The sequence below is a fragment of the Panthera tigris genome, chromosome A2 (genome assembly GCF_018350195.1).
Source record: "Panthera tigris isolate Pti1 chromosome A2, P.tigris_Pti1_mat1.1, whole genome shotgun sequence".
Taxonomy (NCBI): Eukaryota; Metazoa; Chordata; class Mammalia; order Carnivora; family Felidae; genus Panthera; species Panthera tigris.
This window is the reverse complement of record NC_056661.1, coordinates 30,123,793-30,137,639: the sequence shown is the minus strand read 5'-3', so window position 1 is coordinate 30,137,639 and position 13,847 is coordinate 30,123,793. Positions and strand designations below refer to the sequence as shown.

Sequence of the window (13,847 nt, the reverse complement as noted above, 5' to 3'; positions counted from 1 at the left end):
TTGAGCCTCTGGAGTCTAAGGATCCGCTATCTGAGTGGGGGTACCCTTGTCAGCTTTTACATGTGACTCTTCATCCTCTATGGATAAAAATGAAAAGACAGAAAAGTAAATGGCTGAGGAAGCTGTTAGCACTTTCAAATGCCATTTTTCAAGATGTTTCAAAAATCACTCAGTGTGGCCGAGCACAAATAACTCTGTTAGGAATTGTCCTTGGGAGGCCATCCCCATTGAGGAGTGTTATCAGCCCAAAACAAAATTAACGGACAGCAGAAATTTTCTTTGGAAGACGTTGTCCATCCATATGCTATGTCTTTCATAAAGCGATATGAATAAACAATGCTTTTGTCAAGGCTAATTTACTTTAATGCTTGGGAAAGTAGCAATCGAAATGGACGACTACATTTTCCTTGTTTTTGGCACAACCTCAGCTTTGAAATGTGTTTGTAATGGGTCTGCTGCTGAAAACTCCCCTCAAGAACCTCAGCCTAGATTGACAGAATGCTATTTCTTCTCAAGGCTTTAGTACACAGGGCAGAAAAATGGCCTTGTTTTCCCTTGCAGACTTCAGTTTTATGAGCCTCTTTTTATGATGTCATTAGAAACTGTCCAAGTTCTGAGAGGAGTGATCATTCTTTGGATTTTTCCAATACTCTGCTGCATAAAGTTTGTTGTACTCTAACTCTGGGCCAAAGCGGTATTGTCTGTAACCACTGGATCTTCTTGCACAATGTCAAGGCTGTGGAGTTGTGAGGCCTTGAGTGAGTCCCAAAGGTGGGTGTGATAAAAGGGACTGCACTCGATGATAAGGTGTCTCAAGGCTGATGGCCAGAAAGAACCCACTTCACAGACAGGACAGTTTTTCTCTTCATCTCCGTGGCAACCACAAGGCCAGCAGCTTCCAGTAAAAACTCAGAGATACCATTTACCCAGCTTCCCAAGAATCCCACGTAGTTATAAGATTTGGGCCCCAACATGAGAAAGAAAGAGATCAGTGTAACAGACTTTAGGCTAATGATACATAACCTTTGCTGCTTGGTATCTTCTAACATGGCCTTGGGGACCACTCTTTGATCATGAGTTGACTTTCCATCTTCGCTCTCCAGAAGGGCCATGTTCAAAAGATGAGGAAATACATGTGGCCATCGACAGTTATACAGACCTTCTTAGATTCATGGTTGCTTGTATATTTTCCATGGAAGGGAGGAAAGAACAATGATCCTGTCTCAGCCAACTCAGCCTGGTGGTAAAGTGTTCTTCATCCATCAGACTCTCAGCTCACAGGTCACCTCCTCTGGAGAGCCGCTCCTGACTCTCTCAGCAAGAGTTCATTGTCTCATACACTGCTGTTACAGTATCTACCTTGATATTTCTTCAATAGATCTTTCTCCCCATTGGTTGATAAGCTTCATGGGAACAGTCCACAGCCTTTCATCATGATCCCTCCCTAACACTTACCTACTAAGGTAGGATTCTTGCCTTGAATCATTACTAGCTGTTGTTGAGCTCATCAGCCTATCATCACGTTTCAGAGGCATCCATCCTGCTGCTCCTCAGTGTGTTTAGAAAGCACCACATGGTGGGCCGAGCCCAACGGTAAAGCAGGAAGTGATTATAGTAAGAGGCTCTGGAAGGAACCAGTACTCAAAGGTTGCTGAGTGGATTTCAGACCCCCATGCTCATTTACCTGGAAAAGCAGAATCTCAATGTTCTTCCAGAACTATTTCATCATCTCTCCACCTCCACCTCATGACTGAGTTTTAGCTGTGTTGATATTTAATATGGACATTGTGACAAGCCATCCGTTCATTCACTCAACTCATAAGTATTGAATCCTTACTATGTGCCAAGATTATTTTAGAAAATAAGAATTCACCAAGGGTATCAAGATAGACATCATGGCCCAGCAGGAAAGAGAAACAAATTTCACCATTTTCCATTAATTATAATTATAGTAAATGTTACCAAGAAGTTGAGCTAGGTGTTATAAGAAAGTAGAACAAGGAGATTCGACCTAGGGAAATAAATTTTGAGGCTGAAATATAGAAGATGACAAGATGGCTGAGAATTATCTAGGGAGGCAAGGGGGTAAGGGGAATAGTTCCTCTAGGTAGGAAGAAGACTGACACAGCGCAAAGGCATCTCCAAGCTCTATACAGAGGATTTACTATGTGAATTTTAGTGAAACTTCCATGTTAGAAAGAAAGAAATACCCTTCTAGTTAAGTAGTATGTGTGCATGTGTGGTGGGAGGGAATTATTGAAAGGAAAATAAGAGAATCTCAAAGGAACCAAAAGGAGAGATACTGGGCTTTATAAGAATTAGAAAACCAATAAAAGTCAGAGCTCCTTTCTATGACTCTAAATAGCTTCTTTTCTCCTGTTCCCTTCCTTCTGCCTTCCCTCCTTTCCTTCCTCCATCTGTTAGTCTCTACCTCTATCCCTATACCTCTTTCTCTCTCTTCGTCAAGTGTCTTATTCTTTCAACTGTTCCAATATGGCAGTCTACATGAGTAGACATGATCTTGCTATTTCAATTCCACTAACTGCAATCTCAATATCTCTCAGTTCAATTGCTTGTGAAAGTAAATCCGGTTGACTGTTGGCCATTTAACTGAATTAGTTGGTTGATTTGGGTCAGGTGCCCATGTATGAAACATCTTTTTTTTTTTTTTTTGCCACCCCTAATTGGCAAACCAATTCACATCCCATGTGATCCTGGTGGAATTCTGCCCTTAGCTGCAGGGATGGAGGAAATAATTCATGCCTAAGCAACTCAACACAACATATCACCAACCATAAAAGGTTGTTCAGGTTATGTGCATAAGTCAGACTTTGAGAATTTTGGAATCAAAGACGTTATAGGGGGAGATATTCACTCTTCCTTTAGATTGCATGCTATGATGTTACGAGTTTTAACAACCTTTCTGTGACATTAAGGGGAGCCAGACTGAGTATGGAGCCACCTCCGAGGAACCCAAATTAAGATTTGCAAAAATACCAGTTGTTGTGATATTATCCGAGTCCTGACTCCAGCCTTGCTGGAAACTGGTCTACCCCAGGACATTTCCAACCAATCAATTCCCTCCATTGTTTAAGCGAGTTTCAAGTTGGATTTTTCTGTCTCTTGCAAAAAAGGACAAACCGATCTGGCTTGCCCCTCACCTGATTAGTATGGACCAAGGCTAAGGAGGGCAATTCCTGTTTCAAGTAGGAAATGATTCTTTGAGAAGGTGATTGATCCAAAGTATATTCAAGGCACCTGGACAACTTAGAGGTAATGAGGAAACAAAGAGCATGGCTAACCATGTTGCTATTACAACTGAATTCATAAGCAAGGAAGGAAAAAAAAAAATAGAGGTCAGTTCTGATATGGAATTGCTTTATCTTCTTTTCTAAAGAATTTTAATCATGTTTTTCATCACTTCATTAATTTTTTCAATTTTTCTTGAAAACAGTAACAATTCTTTCTACTATTCTTTTAGAAATAGCTACAGGCTATGTTTGAAACATCTCAAATGAGCTCCTCTTGAATTATTCATGTGAGAAAATCTCTATACGTATCCAGAAATAGGGTGTCTTTCTGTCTCCAAACTTAAAAACAACGGATTGCATTTTGCTAAAAAGAAAAACGGTTTCAGCTGAAACCAGAATTTAAAAATATCACCCCATTTTTCTTTCCACAAATCAAATTTGTCAGAGAAAACTGGGGGAAAAAATTGAACTATAATAAAACATTTGACTTGTTCTTACTATATGTTTATGTATGTATTTCTTACCTGTTAGAGATTGTAAATAACTAGAAGGCAGACAGCTGTCTACTCAACTAGGCTGAACATTTTTCTAGCACAGTGTCACCATATCTGGGCAAAATTTCACCAGTGGTAGATGTCAGTACAACTCTGGGCTGTAAGATGTAAACCTTCTATGTAAATCAGGTCCCTTTTTATTCCTCTGCTCATACTTTTCTTTTCCTTTACAAGGAGCGCAAATTTCCCAAATTTGTATCCAAAGAGATGGAAAACATGTACATTGAGGAGCTGAAGTCATCTGTCAACCTGCTCATGGCCAATTTGGAGAGCATGCCGGTGTCCAAAGGTGGAGAGTTCAAACTTCAGAAACTCAAACGCAGCCACAACGCTTCCATCATCGACATGGGTGAGGAGAGTGAGAACCAGCTCTCCAAGTCAGATGTCGTGCTGTCTTTCTCCCTGGAGGTAAAAAGCCCTAAACCCTTGAAAGTTTCCTGGCACAGCCAGCAGGATGTGGGTGATTAGATGCATCACAATCAGCTTGCTTTCTCTTCCCTGCACCCCAGGAGCAGTTATTAAAATAACAGCTTGCTAAGCATAGGTCAGCTAATCAGCAAGTGATTCCCCATCTCCAGGAGCCCATGCTTTTCTGAAGGAAATGCAGTCTTAAGAACCATCTACTGAATTTAATCTTGCATTATTTTCCATCTTAAAGCACTGCTCAAGGATTTTGTAAAGCCCTTACGCAATTTAGAAAGTTTATGATGTTGCCATCCTGAGTTGGAGTTAGGAGAGAAGCAATCTAGCATCATTTGGTGAGTTGTAGATTTTCTTTCCTGTTGTCTCTCCTGTTGGGTACACAATAGGAGAGCCTCTTGCTGCTGGGGAGCCTTTTTAGTTTATTTCATCAGCCAAAGAAAGAACCCGTTCAGACCAGGACTGTGGCAGAAAGCTCCGCATGTCAGTACATTTCTCTGTAACTTCTGCTCACATGTTTGTTTTTCATACGTATGATAGAGGGAGTGGATCTGATCTGGCTGTGGTGGAATTGCCCAGAAAACTGATTCTCTATGCAGATTCCTGGCACCACCCAGACCAAATTTCAAGGTGGAGGCAATACAACATGGTGCAGTCACCTGGGAAAAGAGTTTGGTGGTTTTGCAAAAACTTAAACATAAAACTAGCACATGTAGAGTGCAACTCTATTCTTAGATATCTACCCAAGAGAAATGAAAACACACATCCCCATAAAATCTTGCTCCTGTTCAAAGTTTATAGCAGCACTATTTTTAATGGCCAAAAATGGAAACAACCTCAGTGCGTATCCCCTCGAAAATGGATAGACAAAATGTGGTACATCCGTACAGCGGGTTACTCCTCAGCAATCGAAAGGAACAAACTACAGATACATGCTTTGATTTAGATGAAGGTCAAAAACATTCTGCTTCCTGAAAGAAGCCAAACACAAGAGGCCACTTGCTGTTTGATTCCATTGCTACAAAATGTCTAAACAAGGCAAGTCTCCAGAAACAGAAATTAGATTAGGTTCTTGGGGCAGGGGGTAGAAATGGACAGGAGGGACATTACTGGGAGATAAAAATGTTCTAAAACTAACTGACGATGATAGTCATGCAACTTAGTAAATTTACTAAATTCACCGCATTGTACACTTGAAATGAGTTAACTATATGATATGTAAAATATGCCTCAATGGTGTCAGAAAAAAAAAATCTCTGGGTGGAATACACCATGAAATAAGCATTTTAATGAGCCACCCAGGTGCTTCTTATGCATTCTAAAGTTTGAGAACAGTTCATAACTTATTGAAGCTCAGAACCCCACAAGGATTTTATGATGGCCCTAGATTTGGGGAGACCAAGAGAATAGATCAAATTTCTGTAGATTTAATTAGAATTTGTAAAGACTAAATTAATTTTCTAGAACATCATTAAGGCTTCCTGTGAATTAACTGCCTGTAATTTGTTTTACTGTGCTCAGTTCAGATCAAGATAGTCCTATTACAGTGTGATCAACGTTTATTTTGCAGTTGGCAGAAGCAGTATTCAGTTAAATATAGGGCACTTGGTGTGTGAAAAAACCATCAGTGTAATTTCACAGAAACTTCCTTTTTTTCTTTCTTTTTTAATGCTGCCACCTGAGGTACTGAATGCTTTTTCTTAGGTGTCTTTGAATTTGATTACTGCCTATTAGAGGTGGCAATTTATTCCCCCACTGCCTCTTGTCTTCCTACAGAAAGTGGGGGAAAAGTGGTTTATTGATTTTCATGAAGCTTTTAAATCCGTAATTTTCTAATTCTTCATCAGTACTCGATATTATACAGGTGATTATCTGAAATCTAGCTGTGAGTGAGTCCCCAGCCACACTCCCATGTGTACATGATTCAAACAGGCTTTAACTTCTAAGCACAAGTACAGAATGAAATGCCCTCGGGTCCCCAAATACTTTTTACTTGGAACGCTAATTGTGCATATACTAAAACTGCCCGCAAGCATTATGGTGCGTCTCTTTGTGAGTGTGTGTTGGGCCATACGGTCAGGGGGACACGAAGAGGGAGATAGGGAACTGTCATCTTATCGGGGTAGACTGGGTTTGAACTTGCAGGTTGGTGGAAGACATGTTTTAGACAGTTACAGAATTGCGTGACCGCAAAGGACACTCTAGAGCAGTTAGCTGCAGCGAGAGAACTGAGGTCCAGGATCTGAGGTCCAGGATGCCTGACTGGCTTGGTCTTATACCAGGGGAGTACTCTGGTGAAAGAGAATGGGCAAATGGGGAGTGCCTCTGCCCGCTCCGCCATCATTAACTCAGCGAATCCCCCTAACAGTCTTCTGAGCCATTTGCATATGTGAAAACAAAGCCTCAGAGAGGTTAAGAAACTGGCAAATGATTACACAGCTGGTGAAGTTGCAGATTCAAGATTTCAATGGAGATCTTTTAAATCACAAAAATTGCATTCTTTCTACTGTGCCTCCCATTTCTTTCCACCGGTATGGTTCTTACCAGTGTGAAAATTTTCTATGACCTACATCATCTCATCTGGGCCTCATACAACAGCCACAGACGGATACAGGATATACGTTATTGTCCACACGTTACAGATGAAGACACTGGGCCTCAGGAGATTTGACAGAAAAGTGGAGGGACTTCAAGGTCAAGTCATTTGCCCAGTAGCACATGAGTAGTCCAGTGGTTCTCAAAGGATGGCTCCCAGATCATCAATATCAGCATCAGCATCACCAGGGAAATGAGTAGAAATAAAAAGTCTTGGGCTTCACCCAGACCTGCTTATTAGAAGCTGTGGGGATGGGGGTGCCTGGGTAGCTCAGTCAGGTGAGTGTTGGACTCTTGATTTGGGCTCAGGTCATGATCTCAGGGTTTGTGGGATCCAGCCCCACGTTGGGATCCATGCTAACAGCACGGAGCCTGCTTGGGATTCTCTCTCTCCCTCTGCCACCACTCGTGCTGTCTTTGTCTCTCTCAAAATAAATAAATAAACTTAAAAAAAAAAAAAAAGAAAAGAAAATCTGGGGGAGGAGCCTGGAAGTGTCTGGGTTTAATAAGCCTTCCAAATATTTCCGATTTACACTAAGTTTGAGAACCACAGGACTATTAATCAGCAAAACTGACTTGTACAACCCGGTTCAAAGCCAACTCTAGTAATCAAGCCCGTTAAAGAAGTGTACATGTTTTGCACAAACATACCCTTTTCCTTGTGTGATGCCATTTCCTCTTTTGGAGTACGATTGGGTGATATTTTTGTATACCTGGCTTACTATAGATCCCTGATGCAGGGCATTTGTTTCAGATTTCTAAATCAGTGCATCAGCCCTATCCTCCCCTCTTATGTAAGACAGGGCGTCCCCACTGAATCAGAGAATAGCAGGTGATCGAATGGAGTGTAAGGGTCGTGGTGGGCGGTGTCAGGGATTGTAAATGATACATTTTGGTCCAGCAAAACACCAGCTTTTCTCCTCAGTCTAGAACAGAGAGTATGCAGCTGCAGGCATGTTTTTGTTTTCATTCCACAATGCTGACCTGCACAGTTTGTGTATTTTATTCCTCCCTTTGGGGATTATGGTCAAAATTTCAAAATCAGATTTCTGACTTTGGTTCTGATTCAGGTTTCCATTTTCTGGGAGGAGAAATCGCCGTATCTGGCAGCTGTGGACTAAGGACTGACAAGGCAACAATGGGGTGCGCCTGGGTCCTGACTGCTCTGTGTATGTGGAGCATGTGCCCTCCGCTCCCTTTTGCGTCCCAGACTCTAATGCTGAATGGCCTTTGCTCTTAGCACTTGTGTTAACACTTACCTCACTGCAAAGAGAAAAGTGAATTTCTGGGCCTTTGTCTCTGCTGAGTGCTGAATTAAAAGCTAGACTATTTTGAAAGAAGATAAGAGAGACCCTCTTTCTTTGTGGAAAGGAAAAAATAATCATGCATTGAACCCAGGAAAAAAGCAGCCATTTCCCCTTACCTGTCTGGCCCCTGTGAGCATCTGAGGTAGTGAAAGTTGTCTTTCCATCTGGGAGGCAGTAAGTTACACTATGAAGAATTTGCATCTTCATGCAAGACTGGTACCAGGCTGGCTGCTAGAAAACTGATAGAAGCTACCAGATACCCGTCGGGTATTTTGGTGGCTTCTTCCCATCTGTGTATTTTCTTCTGGGTGATGCTTCCCATGGCTTTGGGTACAAGCTTGGGATAACCTCTGCCATGTGTGGTTCTCCTTCCAGGTGGTGATCATGGAAGTCCAAGGCCTCAAATCTTTGGCTCCCAATCGCATTGTGTATTGCACCATGGAGGTGGAAGGAGGAGAGAAACTACAGACCGACCAGGCCGAGGCTTCTAAACCAACGTAAGTTCTGTTTCTCCACAGCTCATCTACCAGAAGAAGGTTGCTCTCATTGCCACCATTTTGTCCAAGTTACAGGTCTGGTTTCCCCAGAAGGTTCTAGAAGGCATATACCTTGATTATTTTCCATACAGGATGACTCAATTACATTCTTATTCAGCAGCCGTAATAAGGATTCCAATTCCGGGGGCTCCTGGGTGACTCAGTCAGTTAAACGCCCAACTCTTGATCTTGGCTCAGGTCATGATCCCAGGGTTTGGGGATGGAACCCCATGCTCGCTCACTTGCTTGCTCTTTAAAAAAAAAAAATGTGTGTAAGGATCCCATTTCCTTCAGAGCTGAAAACAAAGGAAACTTAAAGAAGTAATCTCCATTCTGGAGGCTTTATGTATTAATCTTAGAGAATTCAGTCACATCTTCAGTCCTTTGATACAATGTACCGGAGAGTTTCATACAAAATTTCTTTTATTAGATTTACTAAATAATATTTGGTTTATGGTATAAGCAATTTGTTCAAAAGTTTCTCTATGTGCCACAGTTACGACTATTTCAGTAAAGCAGTTATGACTATTCCAGTAAAGCAGTGTATTATATTAGATACATTAATTCATTCAGTCAGTACATATTTGCCAAATGTTCACTCTGTGGGTACAAGGTAGAGGTGCCCAGGGGAGAGGAAGGTAGTCACTGCTATAGTTCTACAGATCTTATACTTACCATTGAGTGGGAGGATCAGAAATATAATCACATTAATGTATAATTACAAATAGTTATAAATGTTGAAAAAGAAAGAGTGCTTTGACAAGTGACAGCAGAGGACTCAAATCACTTTGTGGGGAAAGAGTCAGAGTTGGGCTTCTTTAGAAGTTACAAGACATTTGGGCTAGTATTAACAAAAGTTGAGCGAAGCAGGTGGGAGTGGAAAGAACATTCCAGGCAGAGTCAGCTTGTGCAAAGGCCCTGTGGCCAGCAAAGGCCTTGTAGGAAAGCAGAACTAAAGGAAGGCCAGTGGAGATGGAGTTCAGAGAATAGGTATGCCATAAGCTGCCAGTGAGGCAGGAAGGGACCACACAATGAAGGGCTTTGCTAGACTATGGAGAGGAAAGCATGGAGATAGGTGATTAGAAATGTGTTTTAAAAAGATCACGATGGCTGCAGTGGAGGGATGCAGGAGACCAGCTAGGATTCTATGGCAATCGTTCACAAGAGTGATGATGATCAATTCATTTGGGTCAGAAGACTGTCAGGCCTCAAAGATTCTTGACAGGTCACTACTATTTCCCTCCTACCCCACTGCCTCTTTCCCCTCCTTTTCTATCTCAATTATGCCAACCAGACTAATGACCTTTGTTTTGTTATTGTTGTTAATTCAAAGAAGTCGTAAGAAGGATGACCCCTGATAGCAATGCCCTGCTTCTCCTCCTGCAAAGCATTATGAACTGTTTCGCAGAACATGAATAGCTTACTAGGATGTTGAAACAAAATAGTTCAAAGAAAGCACTGCATGTTTCCCAGACTAGAGAAAATCTAGGGCATTGTATGCCTTCAAGTTTTTCTTTGCATAAATAACCTCGGAAGCTGGGTGAAATTAATGAACGTAAGCAAGAGGAAATGGAAACCAATACAACTTGTCACACACGATCCTTCCTCCCTTTTTTTAAACTTAGTTTTCAACTGAAGATGAACGCAGTTTCCTTTTTACTGCCTGCCTTTGATACAAATCCCAATTTTCCCCACACCTGTCACCATGGCCTGATCATTATCAATGTTATTATGTTATGCTGTATTATTTATGCATGCTTTTAAAAATGTGTCGTATGTGGGGGATGAAAAACCTATTCCGTGTTTCTGCCAACTTTTTAGGTGTTGGGCTCAATATGGTGTCATAAGATAGAAGAGGAAGGAGAAAGCTCTGATTATTCCGACAGGCTGTTGTTTCATATGAGCTATGGTAGCTTAAAACATAATTCACATCATTTTATTGGGTTTAAAGGTTTTAGCTGCCAGGGTAAATGATGAGCTGATCTTCATGTGTTTATGAATGCTCAAAACAGAGTTTCAGATTACAACTAAATATGGAATACTTCAGTCTTTCTACTTGACATACTCGTATTTCACATACATATTTACTCCTATCCACACATGTGCATTATTATGTCTATATTAATAAACATCTCACACTGAACCATTTTGCTTTTCTAGCCAAAAGTATGATAGTTTCATTTCTCTTCCATCAGTGCGTGGGTACTACTAAAACCTCACAGAGGATTTTCTTGTTTGCCTGTTTGTTTTTAAATACAGTAAGAGTGCAGATTTCAGGTCTAGGGTCAGGTCAAATCAGTCAGCAGTGGCTAACTGCAGCACTGTGTTAAGAAGGGTTCTGAGGCCAAATCTGTATTCAGCGAAAATAGCGCATGACGAACTTGGAATTGGAATGTCTGCCATAGGAGAGGAAGAGGTCTAAGAACCTCATGTTTGCCATTTCTATAGCACCCCAAAGAGATAAACCCAGAGTTTGAAAACTAGCGATGCTTGTGTTTCTTGTGGTCTCTTCTTTGATCCTTTTTTAAAAATGGCTATTTATTTTTAAGAGAGAAAGAGAGTGTGAGAGAGAATGAGAACACATGCGAGCAGGGGAGGGGCAGAGAGAGAAGGAGACAGAGGATCCGAAGCAGGCTCTGTGCTAACAGCAGAGAGCCCAACACCGGGCTCGAACCCACGAACTGTGAGATCGTGACCTGAGCTGAAGTCGGATGCTTAACCGACTGAGCCACCCAAGCGCCCCTCTTTTTTTTTTTTATCATTCCTGCATCAATTCTGTTTACAACCTCTATCATCTTCCTTGTAAATCAATAATTCTTTTCCTCTCTTCTTTGCCAGTTTCTTTGTCCTAGTTCAGTTCTGGAAGGCTTTTTTCTGCCTCTGGCGGTACCTGGTACTAGGAGCAAGCCCGTTGGTACAGGGGCCTTTTCTTCCTCCCTCCCTGGTGTGGACTTATTCAGAATCCTCTCTACCATTTTTTTTTTTCCTTTGAAGCTTATATTTCTTCTCCTTTTTTTTTCTACTTCTAATTTTTCCCATTGCCAATCTCCAGTTATCATGTCTGCTCCTTGATTTTGATTACCCCAAAAAGTATCCTTTGGAGGGTTATCTTCTATGTGTCCTAATAACTCCACTTCATTATCTGACAAGCTTAGCCCTTTTCCTGCCCTATTCATCCTCTGAATCTTGTCTTTGACTATTCTTACCACCAGCATATCCCCATACTTTATTTATACATTCTAAAATCAAAATTAAATCCAAGCCTGTTTTATTACTCTTGAATTCTATTGTTGCTGCTAATAAGTATTTTCACTCAGCAACTGGAAACCCACATCTTATCCTTCGTGTGTCTACAAGGAATTTGACTTTTGTCTTTTTTGTTTTGTTTTGTTACCAAGTACAGTCATGAATCGAGGAGTACGTTGCATAACCCACTTTGTCCAAGGGTGTAGGTTTTTGGAACTCCAATGTATAGATAATTCCAATAAAAGCAAGGGCAGGAGAATGGTACCTGCAGGGAGAATGATTAAGTTTGGAAAATGCAAGACATTAAATCTGAGTTATTCAATCTTCGTGGGCATTTAAAAAACTTGGAAGATTTCCAACCATATAAATGAACCTACTTAGCTTTGTTTGTTCATGAGTTTCCCAAACTTGTTTCACCTAATACCTATCAGCATCCTTTGGAAATGTTGGTCTATATTGTCCAAATCTAGTCACGGAGTTTCCAAACTCTCCCTCACCTCCTCAGCCAGTGCTGTCTCTTCACTTACAACCAGGGCCCTGTCCCGCATGATCATTTTGGATCCGGTGTGTGTAACGTAAGACTGCTGTGTTCATGACTTAAAGAATCTTTTTGATTGGAAAAAATGGCGTGTGCACGCATGCGTCTGTGTGTCCTCTGTTCATCCTTCATTTTAGTATGCTACCTGTGGGATTATTTTCAAGCAGACTCTATGCCCTCTCAATTCAGTTGTCCTCCTTTCCTGGGTTTTTAATGTGGAAAGCCAGCAAAATATGTTATCACAATTTTCAAGCAATGTGTTTATTTCAAAGACTTTTGCCTCCATTTGTAATACATTGTTTCTGCTTCTGTGAGAAACCAAAGGAGGTGCTGAGGCAGAAGTAATTGAAATGGTGTTTTTTAGGCAGGCAATCTCAGGAAAGCAAGGGAGTGGAGGAGAGAAATACTTTGCGGATGCAAGAACTCAGATACATTTGTCTACCTCCCATGGAACAGAGCAGAAGACTTTTCTTGTCACCCCGAGGTGTTTTTCAAAAAGCCCGACACTCTCAGCTCTACTGATAACAGAGATTATGTATGTTTTTATCAAGACAGGACGTGGAGTAAAATCAAATCATGTGACAAGGAAGTAACTAACTGCTTTTCCATTTGTTTGTCAGTTCTTCTGATCAGGTCAAGAACGATTTTATTTGGGTCTGGTAGATATTTAACACCACCAGAGGCCTCAGGCTCTGAGTCATCTGCAAACAGGAAACTCCAATTAGAATTTCACAGCATTGTTTAGATCTCGTTTACCCAAAAATGTTTTTTTGTATACTGGGCCTTGAAGTGGTTTAAGTTGAAAGAGAATGTCTTTTCTGAATGTCTCGTTTGAAATGTAGATGTCAGGGGCTGATAGGAGGGGTGGGGACTGGTATTCCCTCAACAAGGGACAGGGGATGCTTTCTTTGTGTCCTCCTGGTGCTGGAGCTACAGCCTTGAATGACACACGTCAAGCTCTGGCCCCACAAAGTGTGCATTCTCATAAAGGGCACAGGCAGGAAACACATGAACAAGGAAACACGTAAGATAACCATCATTTCTAATTTGTGTCACCTTCCATTCATGGCCGGTGGTGCTGCTTTGTCTTTTGCATCAGGGATGTAAGTTTTCTCTTTTAAAGAACTATATTAACATTTAAACGTGAAATAATTTAAATAAAATATATTAAGTAAATAATAGCACAGGTGGTGCCTAGATAATGGTAAAATATAATAACGGAAGTATCCTGTGTTGGTACGTGGGAACAGCAAAGATTGGGGAGATGGAATGCAAATTAATTTAGGAAAATTGATGTAAGGAATTCTAAGATATTCCCTGAGTAGAAGATACACTCCAAAGTGACTTTCTTCATGGATTTGTATGGTGTAAATTACTCTCTAAAGAAAAGCAAGCCCTGT

General features: G+C 41.1%; 1 protein-coding gene across 15 annotated transcripts in view; it reads left to right on the top strand.

The window, feature by feature from the left end:
* Positions 1-13,847, top strand: part of CADPS (calcium dependent secretion activator) — a 475,617-nt gene that overhangs the window by 226,363 nt on the left and 235,407 nt on the right. For all 15 annotated transcript variants that reach the window (XM_042979336.1, XM_042979338.1, XM_042979339.1 and 12 more), the window contains 2 exons: positions 3,980-4,213; positions 8,503-8,624. In XM_042979336.1, coding sequence (XP_042835270.1) covers positions 3,980-4,213; positions 8,503-8,624 — 356 coding nt within the window. The remainder of the gene's footprint in view (positions 1-3,979; positions 4,214-8,502; positions 8,625-13,847) is intronic.